At 38.4% G+C, this 27,448-nt stretch overlaps 1 protein-coding gene across 1 annotated transcript in view; it reads right to left on the bottom strand.

Moving 5' to 3' along the window:
- Positions 1-27,448, bottom strand: part of Nrx-IV (neurexin-4) — a 283,385-nt gene that overhangs the window by 42,388 nt on the left and 213,549 nt on the right. Inside the window, exon 19 of the mRNA XM_067142634.2 lies at positions 11,890-11,994. Within this exon, the coding sequence (XP_066998735.1) occupies positions 11,890-11,994 (105 nt within the window). The remainder of the gene's footprint in view (positions 1-11,889; positions 11,995-27,448) is intronic.

Below are 27,448 nucleotides of genomic sequence, written 5' to 3'. Positions count from 1 at the left end.
TAATGTGTTATGTAATCCATACTAATAAATAGAGCAAGTCCACGATGTTCTTGAAATTAACGTGAAAAAATAAATTTTTTATCGATCAATTATATCTTCTTACATAATTAATATCCAAAAAAATTTGTACAACACTTTCTGGAAGTTTGATGTTAAAAGGTAATTTGGACTTAAAAACTATACAGCCCACAAAAACCATATATAGGTGATTGCATAGGAAAAAAATATTTCCCATACGGTGAAATGCTTTCACCATGTATTTATGCGGTTTTGCTTCTGGACCTCAATTTTGAAGACCACTCCCCCCACTAACTTGGCCCCTTTGAGGGGTTTTCAATGTTCAATTTTTCTAGGAATTTTGTTCTATGGTACCAAGTCATTGTAAACTTTCACAGAAGACTACAACATTGTACATTCACAAATTTTGTGTGTCTGGGCACAGTTTTGAGTGCAAATGTTATTTTAATTATCAACTGTACATAAAAAATTCAAGATAACATATAATTATGGACTATACATGCAGCATTCAGAATTTTTAACCCATTGTATACAGTAAAACCTTGTTAAGATGTTTCTGCAGGGGACAAGGAAAAAGAAGGTGTTAAGTGAGAAAACATACTACTGAAGACATGAATAAAAACTATCCAACAGGGACATGGAAACACTAGATAAGTTTTTCCCCCGATATGATGGCATTTTACATTGTGTATCTGCGGGTACAGGGAAAACTATATCCACCATTTCTAAAGATGAGAGGAGAAAATTAAAAGGTGTGAAAAATGCGAGAGAACAAATAAGAAAACCTTTTCCGCTGAGGATTATAAAATAATGGTGCACTGAAAGCTGTAAAAAAACACCAGACAACAAATATGAAAACATTTGCACGGGGGCCCACGAAAATATAAAGTATTATTGCAGATCACACTGTTTCTACAACAAATGGTAATAGAAGCCTTTTATTTCGGACCAGTGGGTTATTAAACATTATTTTCTGGTCACACTCTCGCTCAATGAATTGGAGGTTACACTTAACCTCAACCATGTGCAACTGCGACTTTGTCCGCCATTTTGAATCAACAAAACTTTGATTCAACAAACTCAAATGATAAGAGTCGAACTCGAAGGTGAGAGTTTCAATATTCGCGCTACCTCTGCACGCTTAAAGATGCGGGTGCCAGTCCAATTTCTGATATATTTTAATTTTGTCTCCATCACTAAAGAATTTCACGGCTTTTTCCAAATCCATAACCAGGATGTCATAAGACAAATATGCACCACACTAGTCAACATCACACGATTTGTTCCTAATCCAGATGTAGGCAATCATCATCATCATCATCATCATCATCATCTAGGTATTCTGCCTTATGGCAGGTCTTGTCATGGGATGAACCTCTTCCACTGTTGTCTGTCCTGCGCCAAGTTCTTCATGTCCGAATATTTATTTCCTTGGATATTGTCCAACATTTGATATTTTTTCCTTCCTCTTCCTCGTTTGCCTTTCACCATTCCTTCTATTCCTTCTTTCAGTAAACAGTCCCTCCTCAAACAATATCCGATCCAATTCATTTTTTCATTTTTCTCCTTCTAATGATTTGTAACATACTTCGTTCTTCTCCAACTCTTTGTAATACCTCCTCAGTCCTTACCCGGTCTTCCCATTTCACTCGTTCTATTCTCCTCCATACCCACATCTCTAGCGCCTCCAATCTTCTCTCATATTTCTTTCTCAATGTCCAAGTCTCTGCGCCACACAGAGCTATGCTCCAAATGTAACACTTAGCAAGTCTTTTCCTCAAATCTTTGTTTAGTTGTCCACAAAGTAATTTCTTAAAGCCTTCTTTTGCTATGGCAATTCTTTTCTTCATTTCTGTCATGCAATACATATCATCTCTGATCATACTTACCAAATACTTGAAGTTACTGACTTGCTCTATTTCTTCTCCCCCTATACTAATATGACAACTTCTACCTTTTCCTCCAATTATCATACTTTTGGACTTCTTATTAATTCTCATTCCATATTCTTCTAGTTTCATGTTGAGTTTATCTAACATTTGTATCATTTCACGTTCGTTTTCTCCCATCACAACCATATCATCTACAAATCTTATACATTCTACTCTCCTACCTTCAACACAAACTCCACTTTTTCCATTAAAACTTTCATTGATTATTTCTTGGAGATAGATGTTGAACAGTGTCGGTGATAAAGAGCAGCCCTGTCTTACACCTCTTCCTAATTCAATTTCTTCACTCAACTCATCTCCTATTCTCACTCTTGCTCTCTGGTTTAAATACAAATTCATTATTAGCCTTCTATCCTTCCAATCAACTCCAGGTTTCTTCAGGATTGTCATCAATTTGTCCCATCTGACACAGTCAAAAGCCTTCTCAAGGTCAATAAATATAGCATAAACCTTCCTGTTTTTATCTATGTACCTCTCTCCTATCACCCTCAGAAGTCCAATGCCGTCTCTTGTTCCAACTCCTCTCCTGAAATCAAACTCAGCTATAAAGTTATTCAGCTTTCCATATATCCTTCTGTTGAGCGTCTGCAGTAAGACTTTGGCTGTGTGTGAAATTAGACTCATTGTCCTATGTTCTTCATATTTTTTGCTGTTCTTTTTCTTTTCCATAGGGATTTTCACTAAAGTCCTTTGGCCATTTTCCTGTCATGTATATTTGATTACATAATCCAATCAACTCCTTTCTTCCTTCGTTATTTAACGCTTTTAACAGTTCAACAGGAATCTCATCTATTCCCATTGCTTTTCTTCTTCTTCTTCTTTTTGCGTTCCGGCCTTCTAAGGACCACGTTACAATTTCAATTGTTCCTCCTTAGTTGTTCTTTCCTTTTCTTCCAGTATTCTTTCATTGTTTCCTGTCTTCAGTCCACTTTGTGCCCGTTTTCTTTTCCTTCCTCCCTTGGAATCCTTCCATTTGTAAGACTTTCTTCCTAAAAATCTTTCTTTCCAATAATTCTTCTTCTCGTATGTTGTTCCTTTCCAGGTCTTTCTTGACTTCTTGAATCCAGGTGGTAGTTGATTTCTTTTCCCAAAGGTACTTGAAGATTCGTTTAGTTAGTCTATTGTCATCCATTCTGTAAATGTGTCCAAGAAATAGCAATCTCCTTTTTCTTATTATTCCTGATATGTTTTCTGCGTTCTGGTAAATTTCATTGTTACTTCTTAATTTCCAAAACTCTGCAATTCTTGGAGGACCTAATATTTTCCTTATAATTCTTCTTATATTTCTAATTTATCAAGCTTGTAGTTCAGTGCTAGACATTCGCTGGCATAAAGGCATTCTGGTTTCACTACTGTGTTGTAGTGCTTTATTTTAAGTTTTCTTGATAAGCACTTTTTGTTGTAAGTATTCTTAGTTATACCGTACGCTCTTTCCATCTTTTGTATCCTCTCCTCTATAGCAGATTTTTCTAAACCATTTTCTTGAATTGTCTCACCCAAATATTTGAATTTCTTTACCTTTTCTATTCGACCAATATCCGTTGCTAAAAACTTTGGGGCACTTTTTATATTCGTCAAAAATTTTGTTTTCTCGGCAGAGATTCTCAAGCCTGTCATGTTGGCTGTCTTTTCAAGGAGATTGACTTGCATTGCTGCATCTGTAAGGCTTTCTGAAAGTATGGCAAAGTCATCTGCAAATGCTAGGCAATTTATTGCAACACCTTTGTTCTTCTTCCCCAGCATGAGTGGCAATATTTTAGATTCTTTCAGTTTTTCATTCCAAATTCTTACAATTTTCTCCATGACACAATTGAAAAGGAGGGGAGATAGACCATCGCCCTGCCTGACACCTGTATTTATTTTGAAAGGTCGAGATACTTCACCCATAAATTTTACTTTTGAGATAGTGTCTGTAAGTGTTTCACGAATTAGGTTTGCCAATTTAGTTTTAACTCCAAATTCACGGATTACTTTATCTAGGGTTTCCCTATCAACAGAGTCAAAGGCTTTTTGAAAGTCAATAAATGTTACAACTATGTCTTTGGAGTTTATTAATCTGTGTCGAATTATAGATTTCAGGTTGAAAATCTGTTCGGAGCAAGATTTTCCTTCTCTAAATCCACCTTGATATTCACCCAATTGACTGTCCAGTGTCGATTTTACTCTATTTAGTAGTATTGTTGAGAATATCTTGTAAGCAACTGGCAAGAGAGATATACCTCTGTAGTTGTTGACATCCTGCTTGTTACCCTTCTTGTGTAATGGGTGTATTAGAGCCACTTTCCAATCCTCTGGGATTTTTTCTGTTTCCCAAATTTCTTCAAAGATTATTTGTAGATCTTCTATAATTTTTGGTTCAGCCCATTTTAAAAGTTCAGCTGTTATGGAGTCTTCCCCACTAGCTTTGTTATTTTTAAGATTTTTTATTGCTTCCTTTATTTCTTCCGCTGTTGGAGGTGAATCAACTTCTAGATTTTCCTGAATTTCTGAAAATTCTAATTTATGATTTGGCTCAGGGCAGTTCAGCAGGTGTTCGAAGTGTTTTGCCAGAATCTCACAATTCTCGGCATTGTTAAGGCCAATATTACCATTTGCATCTCTGAAGCAAATGCTCTGGGATTGATAACCTTTCAGGTTATTCTTAAAGGTCTGATAGAAATTTCGGGAGTTATTTCTTACAAAATTATTCTCAATTTCTACTAGCTGCGATTTTTCAAAAGATCTTTTAACCTGCCTTATTATTCTTGTTGTTTCCTTTCTTTGTTGTTTAAATAGCTCATAGTGTTCATTCTTTCCGGAACATTTCCATTTTTTCCACTTTTTCACTCTTTCCATAAGTGCTTCCTCACATATGTTATTCCACCACACTTTCTTTTCAGTTTTAACTGATCCAAATACTTTCTTCGCTGCACTATTAATCTGTTTAGATAATTCTGGCCATTTGCCATGCTGAGTTATTTTAATTTCTTCCTGAAAGTTTTCTATAGTTGCTAGTGTAATGTTGAGCCTATCTATGTTGTATTTCATTAATTTTCTCGGCATTCTTTGATTCCTGCAAGGTAGAAGCTTTAGCTTAATTTTAGAGAGGTAATGATCGGAGTCGAACTCCCCACTTCTTATTACTTTAACATTCATAATTTCCTTAATACTTTCTTGAGAAATAGCTACATGGTCCAACTGAAACTCACCTAACATCGGATTTGGGGACACCCATGTTTTAGCCTTTCTTGGAAGTTTCTTAAAGAAGGTCGACATTAATTTTAGGTGAAAGGATTTACAGAGATTAATTAGTCTCATGCCATTTTTGTTTGTTCTTTTGTGTGCCGGATATGCCCCTACTGTTTTGCTGAAAACTTTTTCTTTGCCTACCTGTGCATTAAAATCACCGAGTAGAATAATAACATTTGATTTTGGAATTTTTAACATTTCATCATCTAGAAGATTCCAGAATTCTTCAGTTTCACTTGGGTTCTTGCTATTATCTTCATTTATTGGTGCATGACAGTTAACAAATGTATACTTTTTGTTCTTGCATTTAAGTGTGAGAAGAGATAACCTTTCTGAACTAGATTTGAATTCCATAACATTATGAACTATTGCTTTATGGACATAAAAGGCAGTACCTAGTAGTGGCATTCCTTTCATAATTTTGATTGCTGGTTTACCTTTAAAGATTCTATAATTTTTGGTTTCTGTTACATTCTCATCCATAAACCGTGTCTCTTGAGCTGCTAAGATCTGGATTTCATGTCTATCTAAGAAAATTTCCAGTTCTTTCTGTTTGCCGGTTTTTAGCAAGGAATTTACATTAAGAGTGCCTGCAAAGAATTTCCTCTTAAATTTAAGCCTGAAAGGATTCCAAGGATGCTCCGACTCACCCTTATTGCAGATGTTGGGACTCCCCAGAACCCTAGGTCCCGATGCATTGCATAACGCAATGGTGGATTTCTCTTCCGAGCTACCACCTGGGGTAGTGCTTTCATTCAGCGGACTTTCCATTCTGCAATTGAAATTGTACATTGTACAAGGTAGGAAATTAATTCCAAGATAAGATCGGATTGTTAGTCCGAAATGATTTTTTATTCGTGCTTTACTCCACTAGGTTCTTCCGCTCTCTCCGCCGTTGGGACATTAAATTCCTCATCCGCCTTCGAGACCGTTGACCAGGTTTCACCTGTAACCCTAGGCAGGGGCCCTTACAGGGTGCTACCATCCGGAGCCAGATGGACCCAGGTTTTTTTTACGAGGTTGTTACTCCTCCCCCTCCTCCTTCCCCATCACTTGCAAGATGGGGCCCCGGGCTTGGGACCGGCAATGGCGGACCATTGCTTTTCTATTTTTCATCTTGTTCAGTGATGCTTCGTTCTCTCTTCTCAGTATGGTTTCCCCTTTATCATCCCCTTTAACCATATCTTCCTCCTCTAATTCAAGTTTTTCTTCATTTGGTCGATTGTCCCGATCATATAGCCATTCTATGTATTCTTCCCATCTTTTCATTATTTCTTGGGGTTCATATATCATTGTGCCATCTGTAGCCTCTATTTCCTTATTGCTGTTGTTCCTTCTTTTTTCTCTGAATACTATATTTGTTGCTTCTTTGTACATCAAGTCATATTTCCCTTCTTTCTCCAGTTGCTCTAACTCATCACACTTTTCTGTCAACCATTTCTTCTTTGCTTTTTCTGTTTCTCTTCTTAATTCATTATTTAACTTCCTGTAGTTACGCTTTCCTTCTTCTGTACTTACTGTTTTCCATTTCCAGTGTTCCTCCATTTAACTTATCATTTCTGATGTTATCCATTCCTTTGTCCTTTTCTTCTCCTTGACTCCAAGCGTTTTCTTAGCTGCTTCTTTTATCCCATTTTTAAAAGTTTCTCATCTCCTTTCTATATTTTCTGTTTCATTTCCTAACGTCTTATTGTTACAATACTCATTCTCTACACTTGTCTTTGTCTTTCAGTTTCTCAATATGAATTTCTTCTCTTTTCTTTCCTTTCCATACTATTTTCAATTTAATCAGTACCTCTGCTATAACTAATATATGGTCAGAATACATGTCTGCTCCTGGGTAACATTTAGCATTCTTTAGGCAGTTTCTGTACCGTTGTTGCATCACTACCCTTCACTGTACCACTCAACACAAAATAAATTCCTAGTTTCTGAATGGGATGCGAAATACAAGCACAAACAGGCAAGCAAAACTGAGCATTCCTGACGCTAACAGCTTGCTTCCCGAAGTTGCAACTTATTCTGTGAAGTTCAGGAATTCAAGGTCTTTTCCCGTTATCATGTAACTGTGGCGAGGGCTCTTTCTTACCTGAGTTGGAAATCACGTTCCTTTAACAAGGGATAACAAAAACCATTTCCAGGGCTAGGAAAATGATTGTACTAAGCGGTAATAGTGAAAATTCGTGACGCGATAAGTGAGGTATTTTTATATAGGTTTAAGACGATGAGAGTCAGGACTTCGAATTTATGATATGCTAAGTGGGAAAACGTGTTAATGCAGAACGCATTAATGAGGTTTCACTGTATATGTTTCCTGACACTGTGTTCAATATTTGAAAGATTTTTACAGTCTCATTTGATTTTTTTAATGGACATTTTATGTTATGTTTAAGATTGCTATGACTCATTATTGGGTAGATTTTATCTTGTTAAACTGATGAAGATTATTGTCTATACTTAACAGTTAGACAGTACTGACATGCTACTGTCATTCTGCCTAATACAAACATGCTACTGTCATTCTGCCTATTGCAAGAGCTGGGTCAGTGATAATAGGCCCCCTTAGGGTCATATTGGAAACTTGAATCTTTCTTAACTCTCCAAAGTGTCAAATTTTCAATATTCTCCTTTGAAGTCGGTAACAGTTTCTGGCACTCAAGGTCCTTCTCAACTCTCTTTCATTGTCCAGCCTTTAATGCCTGCAACCTTTACTCTTTCGTCTTCAGTTTCATCCTCCATTCTCTTCTTACTCTGCACCCTTAAATTCTTCATCCTTTGCTCTCATTTCTTGTTAATTTCATTCTATATTCTCTCTTTTACTCTGCACCCTTAAATTCTATATTATCTTCTCTCTTTCCTCATTTAGTTTAAGTCTCTCTTTGTATTTTGCTTTCTTATATTTTCTGACTCTCCTTGTCTCTGAAGTCCTTCTGTATCCTTATCTTCTTGCGTTTCACTTTCAGTTCTCATTTTGATTTTCTTCCCCAAGTCTCTTTTCTCTTATTTCTTCAGGTTTTTTTTTTTTTTTGCTTTACGTCGCACCAACACAGATATGTCTTATGGTGACGATGGGATAGGAAAGGCCTAGGAAGTGGAAGGAAGCAACCGTGGCCTTAATTAAGGTACAGCCCCGGCATTTGCCTGGTGTGAAAATGGGAAACTACGGAAAACCATCTTCAGGGCTGCCGACAGTGGGGCTCGAACACACTATCTCCCGATTACTGGATACTGGCCACACTTAAGTGACTGCAGCTATTGAGCTCGGTTTTCTTCAGTTTTGAAAACTCTCAAACCTTCTTTCAGTTTTTTAGGAACCTTCAAAGAGGCTTCTTGAATAGGCCTACCATTTTTGCTGATTTTCTTCAGATCTGGTCTCAACTTTCTTGGGCTTGCCTCTTTGCTTAGAGGAGCAGCAGCAGGTTGAGGGAAGTTGGAGGCTTGCTCACCAGGCTCTTTATGCACGTCAAAATGCCTACTATATGAGTTTCCAGAGAACTTCAACCTTGTTACCATAGCCCCTTCCCCAAAAGACATGACTCATGCTCCATTAGAACATACCTCAGCAGAGTCAATATGTATACATGTAGGACTTAGCATAGTTCATATCATCTGGGATAAATAAATACATACTGTAATTCCTCCCACCTGTTCAAGACATAATGTAAATATACAACCCATCCCCTCACCTCCACGTGCCGTCTGGCATCACCATACATACAGAACGACAGGGCCTGGAATAAACATGACCCGACGCTCTGCATAGGAGCAGTGCTTAAATTACTGGTTACGCTTCTAGAAGTTAAACCCAAATTCCAACCCCTTAAGGGTTGTTATTCATAGTTATGTCTACTTATGTCTTCTAAGAACTTTAAGTTAAACCCACCAACTTCCATTGGTCCTCGGCAAACTTCCATTTATCCTCCTTAAAACGTTCAGTACCTCTTTCTCAGCAGAACGTTTGAAAGCCTGGACCAGCCATTTTCATGCCCAGCCCTCTTAACAGGCAGCACTTAATAAAAATTACCATTACTCATGAACTATAAATGTTAGAAATATGATACTTCGTGCTTACATCTAATAAATATTGAGGGTGTGATATGTGACATGAAGAAATGAAAGAATATGAAGGAAGCATGTTCAGGACATTATTTTAGAAAATACTGGAGTTTGAAAAACAGAGTCTTCGGTCCAGTACATTTTTATATCAGGCTTTTGGACTGTTCCTGTGATGAACATCAACCCTAAAAACTTTTTCAACTCTGAGACATCAATGTTTCCAGGATTGCAGGATCGAATTCTTTGTGAAAGGCTGGGACACCGCACTTGACTTAGACATATACTAATAAAATTCGTCAATCATGAAAATAACTTGAGTAACTCATAATTTCCTGCTCATTTTCTATGTGAAAGTTTATACCTTATGGTGGAACAGATGGACAATAACTAGAATGATAGTTATGTTTCATGCAGTTCACTTTCCTCTATAGGCTATAGGATTTGTAAATCGGAATTTCCTCATCACTTTCACTATCCAAGTCTATTTCAGGAATAAGCTAGTCACCAGAATCATCACTGTGAACATTATGTAACAGTTTTTCTTCTGTACGAAACTTACATCAATAAGTCTTGGATACGAATTATATTACACTCTGTGAGAACGACACACACACTGCATTGGAATCTAAAGTACATACTTGACACAGTAGGAAGTGACGAGATTTTCACACTAAAACAGACGAGATAAGTGCAAGAGCGATCTCATTCAGGAAACAAGGTCAACCAACTTCCTGTTACAAACAGCAACACTGACTAAAATGTAAGAATGCATAGATGTTGAATGTAAATATCGTTTCTCTGCCCAAAACCTTAAACGTCTTATGCCATCCACGACCTGCAGCACAGGAGGAAGCTTGAACGTCTTGCCATCTATGGTCCTCAATGAGTTAACACATTCACTCCCGTAGACGCCTTAAGGCGTTTAGGAGCAGTTTAGGTGTGGGACCATATCCAAGTTAAGGCGTTTAAGGTCACACGCTGTAAACTTTTTTTTTTCAAATTTAGCGCTAAATTCGTACAAAGTCGTAGCTCGTGTTGAAAACCATAGATGGCATATAAATGAACAGTCCCTCGCCCTGACTACCTGAACAGAGGGTACATTCCAATGCTTTCTTTCTTTTTTCTTTGAGCAAACATGGACCTAAGCCAGTCGTGATATTCTTGTGAGGGTGTGTAGTGAAGTGAGTAATTGTATCACAATAACATGATGGGTTGCAAGTGACTAATCTCAACTTGTATTGAACAGGTGGATTAGAATAAAAACTTTGTTATTGAAATTGAAGACATACTACTGAACGATGATTCTGGTGATGAAATCATCCCTGATTTCAGTGATAGCAAAAGCAATTCTGATGATGATATATCAGACTCTGGACAAAGTGAAATTCAGCACATTCAAATAACCGATACACATTTGTCTTATGGCCCACCTGCAATCAAGTTCACTGGCTGAGTAGGATTAAACGTTGACATCGAAAATAGCAACAAAATTATGTATTTCGTCAATTTATTTGTAAATGTCGATTTACTTTGTACTTGAATATGTATGCCATCAGACAAACCTTTATGGGGGAACAAGTTACGAATTAGTGCAGCACCGCGTCCATTCACAAAATATTCTATTTTTCCGACGTGGAAACTGGTCGACGTAAATGAGATGAAAATGTTATTAGGACTTATGTTTGTAACCGGAATAATTCGAAAACCTGATCTGAAAATGTATTGGACAGAGGACACTGTTTTCGACTCGCCGATTTTTTCGAAAACCATGGCACGAACCCGGTTCGAAAACATATTGTCTTTCTAGCACTTTAGCAACAGCAGTCATTATTAGGGGAATCCTGATATGCTATACAAAATTAGGCCGATTCTCGAAAGGCTCAGCGACCAGTTTTTGTACAGTAACATTTAATGTAAAATAGTGCACTATAGAGATGAGGGGATTTTAAAATGCTGGGCTGGAGATTTAAATTACCCACTGAGGAGCTGGTAGTCAACGTGTTAATATCTTGAAAATTTCCTTCAACACTTTCTCAGAGTTCGATGTTAAAAATTAATTTGGACTTTAAGAGAACTGTTTATGTACATTAAAAAAAAAAAAAAAAAGACTGGGTGAAAACAGGCTTACACTTGCGTAGGTACTTAAACTCCCCAGCCTAATTCCCTTGGGGAAGTTTGGGAGTTTTCTATTTTCCTACGGATTCTGGGGGCATCAGCTTCTTAATAATAATAATAATAATAATAATAATAATAATAATAATAATAATAATAAAAATAAATCTACCGACACGAGGCTGACGTATTTGAGCACCTTCAAATACCACTGGACTGAGCCAGGATCAAACCTGCCAAGTTCGGGTCAGAAGGCCAGCGTGTCAACCGTCTGAGCCACTCAGCCTGGCAATCATCAGCTTCTTTGGTACCAAGTTTTAAGTTTCTAGAATCCATTTTCATACCTTTACGTATAGATCGCTACACATTCAGTAGACTTCCATTTATTAGTATATATATATATATGTAACCAAGAGAATACTAGTACTGAATGCTGAATATATTTTTGTCTCTCTATCAAGATTCTTGTATTTTATATCAAACATGAAAAAAGTAAATACAGCACAAAAGTAAAGATCCTTACCATACAGTCCTCTCCTAGCATAGCTTGCCAAATCCACCTGCTGGCCATTAATCAGCAAAGCCCTGATGCAACCCACATAGCCATCTCTGTAATCCACAGTGGAACCTAGAATAGAAAAATATTGAAAATAACAAAAAACAAAATTATTCCTGAACATGACCTCAATGTAGTAGTAGTAGTAGTAGTAGTAGCAGTAGTAGTAGTCTACAAAATAGATTTAAGTGTCAGTTCTATACGTAGAGTTACAACTTGAACTAGTTCGAAAGAACTATTTCTACTTCAATGGACAGGTAGATCTTTATTTTATTCTATGAATCAAGTAGTAGTAGTAGTAGTCTACAAGATAGATTTAAATGTTAGTTATATACGTAGAGTTACAACTTTAATTAGTTGTAAAGAACTATTTTCGCTTATATTGGACAGGTAGATCTTTATCTTACTCTACGAATCAAGTAGATTCCCGCTGAACATGTTGCAGGCAAGAATAGCAGATGAGCATTACACAACACTTACGGGAACCTGATTTCGAATTTTGTCCTTTTTCAAAGTTGCAACTTTCACCTTTTTTGTTCACAGTTTACATGGAGGATCCACCAAAAGGCATAATGTGGATGGGAGGGATTAAGTTAGGTGGAAATGTAGTAAGCAGTCTGGCCTATGCTGACGACTTGGTTTTGATGACAGACTGTGTTGAAAGGCTAATACAGTAATTTTTTTTATTTTTTGCTATTTGTTTTACGTCGCACCAACACAGATAGGTCTTTGGTGACAATGGGATAGGAAAGGCCTAGGAAGTGGAAGGAAATGGCCGTGGCCTTAATTAAGGTACAGCCCCGGCATTTGCCTGGTGTGAAAATGGGAAACCACAGAAAACCATCATCAGGGTTGCCGACAGTGGGGCTCGAGCTCACTAACTCCCGATTACAGGATACTGGCCGCACTTAAGCGACTGCAGCTATCGAGCTTGGTGCTAATGCAGTAAAACCTCGATGCATCGTTTTTCAAGGTGGAGGGGGAAAATGACGATGGTTGCGGGTTAACATAAAAAATAGGGGGAAAGCAAAATAATAAAATATGGGTACTGTATTTGGACATTTTTCATAATGTAAACTTCATATCAACAATAATGGCATGTAGCATCCAGAGGGGCCTGATGCAGGTCTTTCGAGTTGATGCATATTAGGTGACCTGCACGTCTATGAAAATGCAGGGTAGAAATTCAGTAAGACTTACATTACTTTTATAGCATGATAAGGATGTAATATGTTGGAAATCTTAATTGGAATACCTTGTGGAGGAGCGATGTGTTCACTGCGACAGTTAAGAACCCACCCGCCGTCCCCCAGAAATAATTTTGCTTTTATAACCTAATAGAAGTTATCACGTGCCATAGTCCATCGCCCAACTACGTACCAGCATTTCCATTGGGTGAGACGCTACGGGATATGACGTCACTCCTAGTAATGAAGTAAGTGAATTCCGTTACCAACCCGCGCACAAGAAATACACAACTGCCCAGACCAATGGAGGTGTCACGCAGGCTTCTAACCTGGATGCCCCCAGGCCCAATGGCTTTGTGACTGACCAACGGTCTAACCAATCCAGACCAATGGCTTTGTCACGCGGGATACTAGAGGCCTAGGGCCGCTTCGAGGCTTCTAACCTGGGGGCTTACGCCCCCAGACCCCCTTTGCTTGATCCAGACCAATGGTCTAACCACTCCAGACCAATGGCTTTGTCACTGACCAATGGTCTAACCAATCCAGACCAATGGCTTTGTCACTGACCAATGGTCTAACCAATCCAGACCAATGGCTTTGCCACTGACCAATGGTCTAACCTATCCAGACCAATGGCTTTGTCATGCGGGATATTAGAGGCCTAGGGCCGCTTCGCGGCTTCTAACCTGGGGGCTTACGCCCCCAGACCCCCTTTACTTCATCCAGACCAATGGCTTTGTCACGAGATCCATAAATAAAAGTAGCGCCGCTGCGTTAATGAGATTCGTAAATAAAAGTAGCGCCGCTGCACTAGGACTAGTTCTTCATATGAACAGTTGGCAGCTATGTCCACCGCACGATCAAGTCCTTCGCGAGAAGCGAGCGAGAGAGAAACAAGTGACAGTGCAATCGCGCCTGGATGCGTAGCGCTGGAAAATGTAAGGTGTTCTGAACTTTTGCCAAATGCAGCCCTACCTACGATGCATTGTAATGCTGAAAATAGCTTGCACGTGCACACACACTGAACTGTTGAAATTAATCAAGCAAAGTCAAAATCCCGACCTGATCGGGACCCTCTGGACCAAAGGCCAGCACGCGCTAACCATTTAGCCATGGAGCCGGATATGCTCGTACTATACATAGCAGCATCAAAATATTGCAACCATGATATAAGTGATGAAAATTTTAAAAACGTGATGTTTACTCCGTTTGTTTTACTTTTCTTCACGTCATAATAATTGAAAACCTTGAAGGTCAGTTCCTTTATTGCAAATTAATGATATATGTAGATATTACAGCGATAACAGGGGATGACCCTTGCTCACGTCCACAGGATTTTACCTATTGATTGCCCTGCATGTGTTCCCTGGGTGCAGCTAAGCGAGCAAAAGCAACAACATAACGTGATACAATTCAACGACATAATGTCTCAAACTTTTGGAAATAACAGTTCTTTTCAGAACCACTCAATAATAGATATTGGACCTTCAGTCCGTATTTTCCAACTAAATATTGAAGACTTAAGTCGTGCCAAGTGTGAATATCTTAGAAAACAGGACTTTGACAGAAGAGGACAAATATTGGGCTATACCCTAGTTGACGCTATCCACCATCAGCAGAATTGGATTGCCACCTATGCCAAATCCAGTCTTACAGGAGTTCAAGTTCTTGAGTCAAGTGTCAAGGATCTCATATTTTCTACAGTAAAAGGTTAATAACCTAACAGTTGTTAACTTGTATAAGCCTCCTAGCATCAAATGGTCTCCTAGCATTTTGCCAACCTTCAGCCATCCCTGCATTTACACTGGAGATTTTAACAGCCATCATACTAACAGGCGATATGACACAGTTGATGACGATGGTGAGGCATTAACTCAGTGGGCTGAAACATCCGATCTGCACCTGCTTTTTGATGGAAAAGACAAGGGCACTTTCCATTCTGCTCGCTGGAGAAGAGACTACAACCCCGACCTAACATTTGTGTCCAAGGATTGTTTTGATCAACCTCTCAGTATTACTCGTACAATATTGTCGAGTTTCCCAAACAGCCAGCATTGACCAGTCCTGTTGGAAGCAGGTACGAAGGTACCCCTGGTGACCTCAGTACCTTCACCCAGGTGGAATTTTAATCATGTAAACTGGGATAAATTCTCTACAGATCTTGATCAGAAGCTGTCTGATATAAATCTAGAACCAACTGCCAGTAACTATGATGACTTCGTCAGCTTAGTCATTTCAACTGCCAAATCAAACATTCTGAGAGGTTTCAGAAAATATGTGCCCAGATGGAATCCAGAAAGTGAGACTCTGTATGAAGAATATCAAACAACAGGCAGCCATGAAGTAGGTTTACAGCTTCTATGGTCATTAGACAAGAATAGGAGTGAAAAGTGGGAAGCAACAGTGAAAGACACAGACTTTGCAAAATCGAGCAGAAAAGCTTGGAGATTCTTAAATCAACTTACTGGGAAACATTATTCTAAAAAGCAGTGCACTAACTTGAGCCCAGATGCATTCCAAATAGATTGGTTGAAGTCACCAGAACCAAGAGAGATAAATGCCATGTGAAAACTGTGAAATGTAAGCTCACCGAGTTCAAACCTGGAACAGAGAAGAATGAGGAACTGTCTAGGCCATTCTCTATTCAGGAAGTTGAAGCTGCTATCAAAATGCCGAAAACTGGTAAGGCTGCTGACCCAGATAATATCTACAATGAATTCCTTCAAAATATGGGCCCACATAGCATAAAGTGAATCACTTCTCTTTTTACTTATATCCTTCAGACTAACAACCTGCCAAAGCAGGTCACCCTTCTTAAACCTGGAAAGTCTGAGCAGAGACCTGAAAATTATCGTCCAATAGCACTTCTTAGTTGCATTTATAAACTCTTTGAACAAGTCATCTTTACTAGGATAGCATCACTCATTGAAGCTGTAATCCCTCCAGAACAAGTTGGTTTCAGAAGAAATCGTAGCTATATTGATCACGTTTTGGCTCCTACCACTCACATCGAGGCAGGCTTCCAAAAGAAGTTAAAATCAACAGCTGTCTTTATTGACCTGACAAGTGCATATGATACTGTCTGGTGACATGGACTAATTCTTAAAGTGCGGGAAACTGCTTGGAAACTGCAAACCTAATTTCCAACTCTGTGAGAGAGTGTTTGTAGTATTCCTAGGTGATTCTAAAAGTCGCAAAAGAAAATTAAACAACGGTCTGCCACAGGGATCAGTATTGGCCCCAGTTCTCTTCAACCTCTACATCCATGACTTACCATCAACCACAGCTATTGAGTTCATCTCTGCAGACGACATTGGACTGGTAGCTCAAAGCAGAAATTTTGAGGATGGAGAAGGCATTCTTTCAGCAGGCTTGGACAAAATGGCAAAATTCTTCAAGTCTTGGTGATTGATCCCAAGTGCCTCTAAGACCAAGGTTTCATGTTTCCATCTCAGCAACCGACTCGCAAACTACAAGCCATCTGTTCTATTCCTTGGTGAAAAACTAAAATACAACCCATTCCCGAAATATCTAGGAGTACCCTGGACAGAACTCTGAGCTACAAAGATTATCTCACCAGGATCTCTCACAAAATTGCTACAAGGAATAACATTCTGTACAAGCTTTGTGGCAGTTCTTGGGGAGCCTCGGCTGACTGCTTACAATTAGCGGGTATCAGTCTTGTCTACTCTGCAGCAGAATATGGTGCCCCGGTATGGCTGGGGAGTCCACACGTGCATAAAGTAGATAGTAAGCCGAATGATACCATGCGCTGCATAACTGGTACTGTAAAGCCCACACCTTACCACTGGTTACACGTACTTAGTCATATCCCACCACCCCACCTGAGGAGAAAGCAAGCTCTGCTGAAAGAAGCAAAGAAGATCTGATCATTTCCCTCATATCAGTTCACCAGGAATTTTGTTACCCATCGCCACAACGACTTTGATCTAGGAGACCAGCAAATGTACTGGCCGGCCGACTTTTGAGGGATAATTTTAATGTAAACCAGAGCTGGCGGGATGAGTGGTCAAATTCAATATCTGGAACTAATGCTCATGAGGTAAATCCAACTCGGAAAATGAAGGGATTCGACCTCCCAAGAAAACTATGGTGTCGCCTCAACAGACTGAGAAGTGGGCATGGACGCTGCAATTTCTTATGCCATAAGTGGGGTTGGATAGATTCTCCAATGTGTGAATGCAGTGAAGAGGATTAGACCATGGACCATCCTGCGCTGCCCTCTTCATGCCCAATCCGGAAGCCCCAAAGACCTGTTTCACCTTTCAGAAAGTGCTGTAGAGTGGCTGAAAAACTTGAACTTGGACTTATGAATTTGTTATTACAATCGCATACAATTAAATAAACGGCCATAACCTGCAGTTTGGTGAGGATTCTGTAGATCCTTCATGGATGGTAGGTTAGAGAATGGAGATCCAACACGGCGTGGCTCAGACGTTACAGAGGTTAGAAATTCAACATGGCGCGTCTCGGACGATGTCACAGCGGGCTATGCTAGGCTGCCAACTTAGGAACTAGTTACAAGACCATGCTAGTGAAAAGACTATCGGTCTGGCTTGGTTAAGTCCACTTTGTAACAAGACAATTGGGCAGGGGGGACAATATGGCAGTCATCAGGGCTCTAGCATCCCACACATTCCACAAGGTCTGATGTGATTAATCACCCTGTGACTAACTAAAGTTACCTGGCGCATGCTGTGACAATTTTAAACTGAGCACTGCACTCCAGCTTGCAAGATCTTTGCTCAAGATTTTTTTTGCTAGTTGCTTTACGTCGCACTGACACATATAGGTCTTATGGCGACGATGGGATAGGAAAGGGCTAGGAGTGGGAAGGAAGCGGCAGTGGCCTTAATTAAGGTACAGCCCCAGTATTTGCCTGGTGTGAAAATGGGAAACCATGGAAAACCATCTTCAGGCTGCCGACAGTGAGGTTCGAACCCACTATATCCCGGATGCAAGCTCACAGCTGCGCGCTCCTAACTGCATGGCCAACTCACCCGGTTTTCTCAAGACCAGCAACTCGTACATTCTCGCGTAACAGGTTGCTGCTATTTTATGCCAGAGTATTGAGTTTTCGCATTAAACTAAAAAAATCTTTTGCACATATTTTTCTTACAAACGATCGATCAATCAATGCGGGAAAATTATGGCCGAGGACAGCATTTTTTGACAATCGATGTGATAAAACTATAAATCAAGGAGTGATAGATGCAGGAATATCTAGCATTGGTTTATATGAAAAATTTTTGGGACCGAATAAACTGACTGATGAACACAGGAAAACGACAGTTCTCGGAATGATGCAACGAGGTTCTACTGTATCGTGGAACTTGGATGCAATGAGTATGATGAATTCAGCCTTTCCAAGACTACTGAAGACTACCAATATATTGAGCGATTCTCTTTGCGGAACATTTGTTCCTTCCACTAATAGTGGGCAGGAGCCAGATGTCAGTAGGGAAGAAACTAAGGATGGGACTAATAGTTACCTTCCAGTATCGTGCTTCTGTGTATCTGTTACACTGTTCAATCAAGATATAAAAGTAACATGATACAAGTTGCAGATCAGCACTGGTTCCGGTTGGCCATTTTTGTTCTGTACTTAACATCTCTTCAACACGTACTAAGTGTACGTAACACGAACTAATAGGTTGAAAGTCGGTTTCGATTACAATACGGTCATGAAAATTCAATATTCATTTATAGTGAGAATGTTATCATTTCTCTACTGGCGCTTGGAATATGTTTTCATGATACATATAGTATTTGTAAATTAGGTTAGGTGACGCTGTTTGAATGAGAAAACTGAAACATTTGCCACAAAATACGATCGGTCATCTTTGGTATGGTATCGTTCCTCGCTATGTACACTTGCGAGTTCTCTCCTTGACATTCGAAAGTGATGTCGGAGTCGATTAGTAATGCCCGTTGACTGCTATTCTCTAAAAGGAAATACAAAATGAGAGAGAATTGCAAGCTTTCATAATAAATGTGTAAATAACGTGACTGATAGCACTTGCTAATGCATTAAAAATAAAGGCTGAAGTAAACAATCGCTTAATTTTTAATGTTATATGTTACCGAGTTTGTATGGATCACAGAGGCGAAAGAAGGTAGGGGCACGAATAGGTCGATATCAGACAATCAGAAGATTACCGGTAATTTAAAACTTTAATATTAGAACTATATTTCCGTCTTTGCTATCTTTTTTACTTTTCAGATTTTAAATTTTACACTTTGCTAGGAAAGCAACAATTCAGGTACAGAACTAGCTCGTTAGCTTAGGTACAATGTTGGAAAAATCAGAATAATCAATAAATTGACAATTAACAATCTGAGCTTTAAGTTCCCAATTTACAAACTTAAAAAAAAAAAAAAATTATATTTGTTCGTGGTGTTGACTTCTGCGGATCTTTTGCCACTACTTTCACCTTATGAGAGGAACCTGCATGTAATTGCGGAAGTGTAAAGTGTTGAATGTGAGGAAGGGAACGTTAAGGACAACACAAACACCCAGTCCCCCGGCCAGGGATATTAATCATTTACAATTAAAAACCTCTGACCCGGCTGGGAATTGGACTTGGGGCCGCCGGGTGACAGGCGGATGCGTTGCCCCCTACACCACGGGGCCGAACATTTACAAATGTTACTTGAACACTACTGCTCCATTCAATCAATAATCAAGGGGATGGATCTCCCATCTTTGCTCTACAAATTTATCTACGAGACCACTCTCCGAACCTCATAACATTACAGCCTTCCAAAGGCACCATTCAACCTTTACATTAGCAGAAAGAGTGTCTTTGCTCTATAAAACTTACACTTAGGAACTTACAGTAGAAGTCTGTTATAGCGAGAATTCACAACAGCGGAAAATTTACTTGCTATAGTGGATTGTCGTTATATCCGATTTTTGTATGAAAGTCGGAAAACCCCCCCATACACATTAAAATCGGTATGAAATGGCGATCAGTTTGTTCAAACCGTGCGTTTCCGCGGATGATATCCACACTACGGCTTACTTATTTGTTATTTTTCGAAATCCGATGCTACGTGAAAGTGTATGTTTAATTTCATTCTGAAAAAGTACAGTACCGTACTTCTCCAAATCCATGACGAACCCCACTTTTTCCTACAAAAATTTTTAATGAGGTTCAAAAAGTGCTTTGTAAAATCGTATGAATGCCTTTGTTGTACAGTACGCATTTTTAGACTATTTTTAGATTTCGAACATTGGCTTTCGTTATACCGCATTTTTTGCGGCTGTACAATTATTCTTTATTCCGTGGGTTTAATGACCATTTACTTAAAATTGGCATCATAATACCGAAGAGAACCCATTGAAAATTTGCTGGCAAACCTATTCCAAGTATCTCTACAATACGGCGATCCACCAGGAAAATATTCTTGCTGTCTATAAAACTGCTATGGTACATTCACTCAGCGTCAGACGTATTTTGTATTGTAGATGTTGACACTTGATGTGTGCTATTCAGCAACACGTCGAGCTTGAACACAAAGTGAAGAAAGAAGCTTTCACGCTAACCAAAAAACACAAGATATGTTGAAATCAAGTATTATAATACATATTGACATTCGACAAAATCAAATAACATAAAAACTAAGGGAAACACGTCGCTAAAACAACAACTCATCTACATTTATACACCGTATTTTATGGTCAATTCAGTCTTAGCATAAACTATAAGCTTTGTGTGTATATCGATGAAGTGCCGCACTAAACACCGGACAACTACCTGATTTCAACATAAGTGTTCATATATTTCAAGAAACTCATACTATTATACCACCAATAGACGAACACGGCTGATCATATATCATAACATAGTCGCATATACAACATGCCGCAAGAATTAATCTGTACTTCAAAATGTTTTATTCATCTGGCCATAAGTTTTAATGTGGGACAGTGGACACTTCACAATTCAAGAATATTGTACATTCAACATATATCACCTGTGCACATAATAGTATTGCAAAGTTTTAACTCTCATACCGATTAACGTAGATGATGATAAGACGAAAAACATTTGCAAATTGATAACGTTTTAATCCATACTATGTGACACCTTTATAATTTAAGAAAAACATATTTTTACATACATCATTCATGTACATATAGTAATGTTAAGTTTTAATTATTATATCAGTTATTGTAGACGATTATTTAAACTAGAACAATTGTAATGACTATGTTTTCACCCATATCATGTGACATTCTTATTGTGATATTTTAATTGTATGTTATGACTGTCAGCTGAAGATGACCTTCACAAGGTCGAAACCGGTACTGTAGAACAATAATATACAAATATATGTATTGATTAGGCGGGACCTTCAAAACTTCATATTTGTGAATATAATCAATACGGAGATGAAACTTATAGATTATGGGGTGCATAAATATCGATAAAAAAAAAATCGTGTGCGCTTAATCGCTCGTAATAACGGATGCATCAGTGATAGGGCTCTCGCTGTAACCGAAGGATAATACACAGTTTAATATAGGAATTTTGAAGGGACAGAAAAAAAGTTGTCAGTATAACGGGGTTCTCGTTTGAGACAGTATTAAGTAGTTTGAGACTCCCCCCATAACCTTTTCGAACTGGCGTGTGTGTTGCCATTTGGAAATTCTGTGTCAATCGGCTTTTGCCAATATACTTTTTTGAGGACAGCATGCCCTGCGCGGCTGTTATGAGTTCTGTGTCTGCGCCTACTGCGCGTGCGCGAGTGGTGTGACGCGAGTCTGCTGTTGACTGCTAACGACTACTTCCCGGTGAGTCGGCGTCCTGTACCCGCCATGGATGGACGTGAATGTGTGTTCCGCTATGCGGCGGGTGGTTGTGCTGAAACCCCCGTGAAATCCAACTTAAGAGGGATTATCCCTTATTCCATTAGTTGCTGGCCTCCTACTGTTTCATTGGATTATGATTTGCTACGATAATTCTCCAGGATCCTTGGTGAACAACTTTAGTTCACGGCCTCGTGGTTGCCGGTCTTCAATAACAATGGCCAGGTTTGAACTTCTCAATTTTTCTGGACTCAAAGGTATGTAACTGTTTTAGATTAAAGTAATTCTGGAGAAGCAAGAAGATTTATGTGTTTCGGCGTACTTCAAGATAACTGTAATAATAATAATAATAATAATAATAATAATAATAATAATAATAATAATAATAATAATAATAATAATAATAATAATAATAATATTTGGATTAGGACTTCCTCTTCGAAATTTGTGCTGGATATCGTGTGCGTCTGTGAACCATAGGAAACGGTTTCGGCAATTAATCATTTTAAAATGCAGTTCGCACGGTGAAAGAAATTAGTATGTTTATCTTAAAATTAAGTAAAAGTTTTTTTTGCACTTTATTGTACCATAAGGTGTGAACCAAGGCGCTGTTTCCAAGGTAGCGGGGTTAGCTTTCCTTCGGGTTCCTTGCCTTTTGGGATTTATTTCTCCTTACTTTTTTTTGCTTTGTTTCTGGGATCTCTGTTTTATTTTTAATTTAAAACCGTTGGGTTTACTTCTCATTTGTAGACGGTGCTTTGCTTGTCCGTTACTATGGCAACGTGTGTTTGGGTAATTGTTGTGGGCTTTTGTTTTTAACGGGGATTGTTGTTGGTTCGTGTGTGCTTCTTGGATGGAAATATTTTTGTTGCCCGGTATCGTTGGCATTTCTTTCATATAATGTGATTTATTTCAGCCAACCTCTTTGTCGTTTCGTCTCGTTCCTTGTCTGGGCGAAATGTGTAACTTCTACCTTTATTTTCGTGTGCCCTTGGAAATTGCGCTTGGTAGAAATTGGAACGAATTGTGGTAAAGTTAAAAGGCAACCGGCCTAAAGGTCATGGAACTACGGATTGTTTACTAAGCATGGTATTTGTTTTTCTCTTAAACGCGTGATCGATCACATTTAAATCAATATTTTAATTATCTTGTTTGAGGTATGGAGGTCACTGTTGTTTTTTTCCTTGTTGATATTTAAGGATTAGTTCCTTTATTATTTGTTAAATGAAGTCTACATTTTCTTATTTAAAGCTGCCTTGTTGGCTATTTATTTACTAATCATATTAATTTCTTGCAAGTTAATCCAATTACTGTTAATCGAGTATTTACATTCTTTTAAACAACCTGGTTCAAGTTATTATCTGACTTTAATTTCCTTTTGATGATGAACCTAGGCCCACTCCAGATATTATCTTTTTGAATTGTTACCTCTCATTTAAATGTCTATTAAAGTTTTCTTTCATATCACTTAAAAGTTGGTTTTCATTTACCACATTTGGTGCAGCGCTGCAACTATTTCTTTGTTTGGGTGTCCACGGGCCTTAAGCCGCTTTTCCTCCACGTTTTGGGTAGTGTCTCTATTTTCTTCCTTTTGGGTAATTTTAGTATCATGTTGTTTGCTGGGGTTGTTTTTATCCTTGAATTTTTTTGATGTACTGTGACTTGTTGTTTCACTTTCCCCCTTGTTCTCTCTTGTGTTCGCTTAATCTACCCATTTGGGGCGGACACAATAGCAACCTTCACACCAGTCTCTCTCTATCTCTCTTTCTCTCTCTTCCTTTTTTTTCCTCAGCTGGTGGGTAAGGTTATTAACCTCATCACCGCTAGGATGTTACCGGGGTCCTAGAGGGTGGTGCCGGTTAGACGTTATATGCGTACTCGCTATAGCAGACTTCTACTGTATTTCCAGAAATGTCCAGGCCTATCAAAGGCACAACCTACATTTTACAAATTCAAGCAGTATTTTCTGTCTTATATGCTCAAGAGTCTAACATCTTTACATCAAAGGAATGAAATAGAGTTAACCAGGGGTATCGAGTACCCGTTCTACCAAGCCTTTGTGAAAAACAACAGGTTAAGTTACTGGCCAAAAAATTAAAATGGTGAGGAGGCAGACACTTGCGCTCCTTGAAAATTGAAATGAAAAGCTTAAAACCCTTTTTGGGCTTATAGCCCAAAGTTACTGGGGCTAAGCCTATAACACTGAGGTGACTAGATGGAGAGAATATTTAAGTTACAAAGATTACAAACTGAAAAAGGTTACAAAATCATAGTCACCTCAAAATCAAGTTGATAGGGAACACGACAGGGTAGACCACTCTCTATTCCCTGATTTTGGATAAGTTCCTTTGGCTTGTTTGGAATTTACATTTGAATTTTGGAATTTACATTTTAGAAAATTAGTTACATTGTTAAAGATTGGAAACCTTCCCCTCGAGCTAGCTTTCAAAGACTATCATTTAGTTAAACCAGGACTGCTATTACCTTGAGCTGGTAGACTTCTCGAAGATGAACAAGGCGCCCCCACCTCCTTTATAAACACACACTTCGTAGACTGGAACGATCAATGAGACAGCCTGGTCCGAAAATGTGCCAGCTTTTATACCCGAGAGGAAAGTTCCAGAAAACTCTGGGCTAAGGCTTGACACCCGCCCAATTCTTAGTGGGTAATTACATAAATACCACACAATGTTGATTGTATGAAAAATAAATATACAAAATTTTCTACTGGCCAACATCTTAAGTTGGCAGGAAGAGGTAGAAGTGTTGTAAACTTTAACATACCAAAAACAAAGAATAATCAATTCAGTTTAGGAAACCTTAGAATACAAAATTACTTTACAATTTTAATAGTCAATCTTCACACCAGAGGGCATAACATAAGTTTATAGCAGAGATATCTGTAGGGAAATGTCCAAACTTCTTGTATTAGTTGTTGCGAGTTTTAGATTTTAGATGGCATTCTCCAAGGCGCTTCATTTAAATGAAGGGGGCAGGTGTACCTTCCGGTACATTACCGTATTTACGAGAATAATCCCCGCATATTTTTTTAAATTCGAGGTACGAAATTGGGGTGCAGGTTTCATTTGCGTCAAGGTTGCCAACACGCTCCTGGTTCACCTAGTTTTCGATGCTGAGTGTACAGTTATGCTTTGTGCAACAGTAGATGGAAGAAAACTGTCCCCATATGTCTATTTAAACAGAAAACAATTCAGACTTTTAATTCTAAACTGACTTTACATTTTTTTTAAATAGTACCGTATTTTACAGAGTAATTTAAATTCAAAATTTCTCCGCGTCACGATAGAACACGTCTTCCGGAACTTGCAGGGGTAGCTTTCCGCACTTTCACTCACTTCGGTGTGTTTCACAGTTGAAAATAAAGTGAAATCGTAATTCTTTTGTATTCAGCGTTTTAAGGAAAGCCACAATATCACATAGCAGGCAGTACGCGGAAAAGCAGAATCCGCAAAAACTGGTGAGGGTTGGCATTTCTGAATTACAAGATGGCTGTTAATTCGAAATCACATAATTGGAAGTCCGATTTCTGTATTACAAAGACTTTGAATTAATGAGGTTTTACTGTATCGCAAAACTAACATCAGATTTTGCTGGTGTGTGTCTATTTCAAGTGTTTACATTGCACGAAAAGAATTATCCAACATCGGTCGTGTTACTGTCCAGTAAAACGAGACCACGTACGAGAAGTGTTTTAGGCCCGTATTCACCAACGTCAGTAACTTTTGCTGTTATCTTAGATTTTCTAAACTCGGATATGTCATTATTTCGGATAACGCTCAGTTCCGTATTCACCACAGAATTTATTATCTCGGTTTACCAAAACTAAGTTTTCGTTTCAATCTCGGTTTGAATCGCATTTTTTCATACTGACGTACAGAAAACAAATGACCGCGTGCTGCCGCCACTATCGAATTGTAAACAGGTTTTTGATTCCATTCGGGGTTTGCAAATAATTTGCATAAATTATGTCCGCTATTGAGCAGAAACGGAGAAAGAAGCCTAATATGACTTTTCAAGAGAGTGAATTGTTATTGAACTTGGTGGTAGAAAGCATCAACAAATTGAATAAGAAAAACCAATTATAGCCTACACATTATACGCCACTCAAAAAATAAGTCAGTATTCCTTCATTCTTCATTAAAAGTCACCCAGTCGTGTACCGTACAAGATATTAGCTATAATCGAGAATTCATTTTAGGCCTATTTATGTGTTGGGAATTCCAGGTTATGTTCGTAAGCTTTAGATAACCTAAAATGTGTCTGAAAAGCAGAGTCGTCGTAGTCCTGGAAATATGTTGCACGTTCTTTTATCCACCTAGGACGTTTATTAATTGCAAAATCTTGATCATATTACTCGTCGCTGTGATTTTATCTTTCAATTAGATATTCCAGCCGCCTACGGGCGTTAGACGTGGAGTGTGACCAACTTGTAAGTAATTTAGGAGAGGATTCTAGTGATGCAAAAGACAATGAAACTTCCCATCTACAGGGAATCGAGCCTATTGCAAGTTCAGATTAATGAAATACCTGTCACGCAAGTAGACCTACTTGCTCATTTTCATGGAAAATATATTTCATAACAGTGATATTTGCTTAAAGACCACATGGACCTCGCGGAGTGATATGAAATATTTGTATATGCCTAAGTTTCTCTTCCGATGAAAGGAATTTTAGTTCATTTCATTTTTTTCAAAATGAGCCTTTCTAAAATGAGGGCGCGGGCATTATTTGGGTAAATACGGTACATACTGAAATTAGTAAGAATGGGATACACCACAAGATATGACAGAGTAGGCTACATCACTAATTCAGAGGATAGTTTATATTTCCTCGCGTCTAGTTAAATTTTGGAAAGGCTGTTTCCATGTCAATTTGTAGGAAGGGGGTTATATCTCTACGTGCGCTTGAATTAAATTTTTATGATACATACACGGTTAGGTTAGGTGACTATATTTAAAGAAGAAAACTGAAACGTTTGTCACAGAGGCCTTTGGAGTGATACTATAATTTTTTTTAGAATGAAATTAAACTTAACACTTTCACGTAGTATAGGATTTTGAAAAATAACAAACGAGTAAGCCATAGTGTGGATATAATCCATGAAAACACAAGTTTTGAACAAACTAATTGCTGTTTAATACTAATTTAAATGTGCAAAGGGTTTACCTTGATTTTTTAAACAAAAAATTAAATATTTCAACAATCCACTAGAGCGAGTAAATTTTTCGCCATTATGAATTCTCGCTATAATGGACTTCTACTGTATTTTCTTGTGTATGTGCCTTCAGTAATTATCCAGTTTAGTTCAGCAAATAGCATGAGTCTATTAATCTGATGATAGTGCTACGGAACAAATTTGTATTTAGTATTTATTTAATTAAATTTATTTTCAAAGAACAGTCTGAGCCAAAGCTAGTTGTGGTGCAATACAGGTCTCTTGCTTATATAGCAGGGGTAGTTTAACAAAAGAGTAATCTTCAGC

The sequence above is a fragment of the Anabrus simplex genome, chromosome 3 (assembly GCF_040414725.1).
Source record: "Anabrus simplex isolate iqAnaSimp1 chromosome 3, ASM4041472v1, whole genome shotgun sequence".
Taxonomy (NCBI): domain Eukaryota; kingdom Metazoa; phylum Arthropoda; class Insecta; order Orthoptera; family Tettigoniidae; genus Anabrus; species Anabrus simplex.
This window is presented reverse-complemented; position numbering and strand designations above follow the sequence as displayed.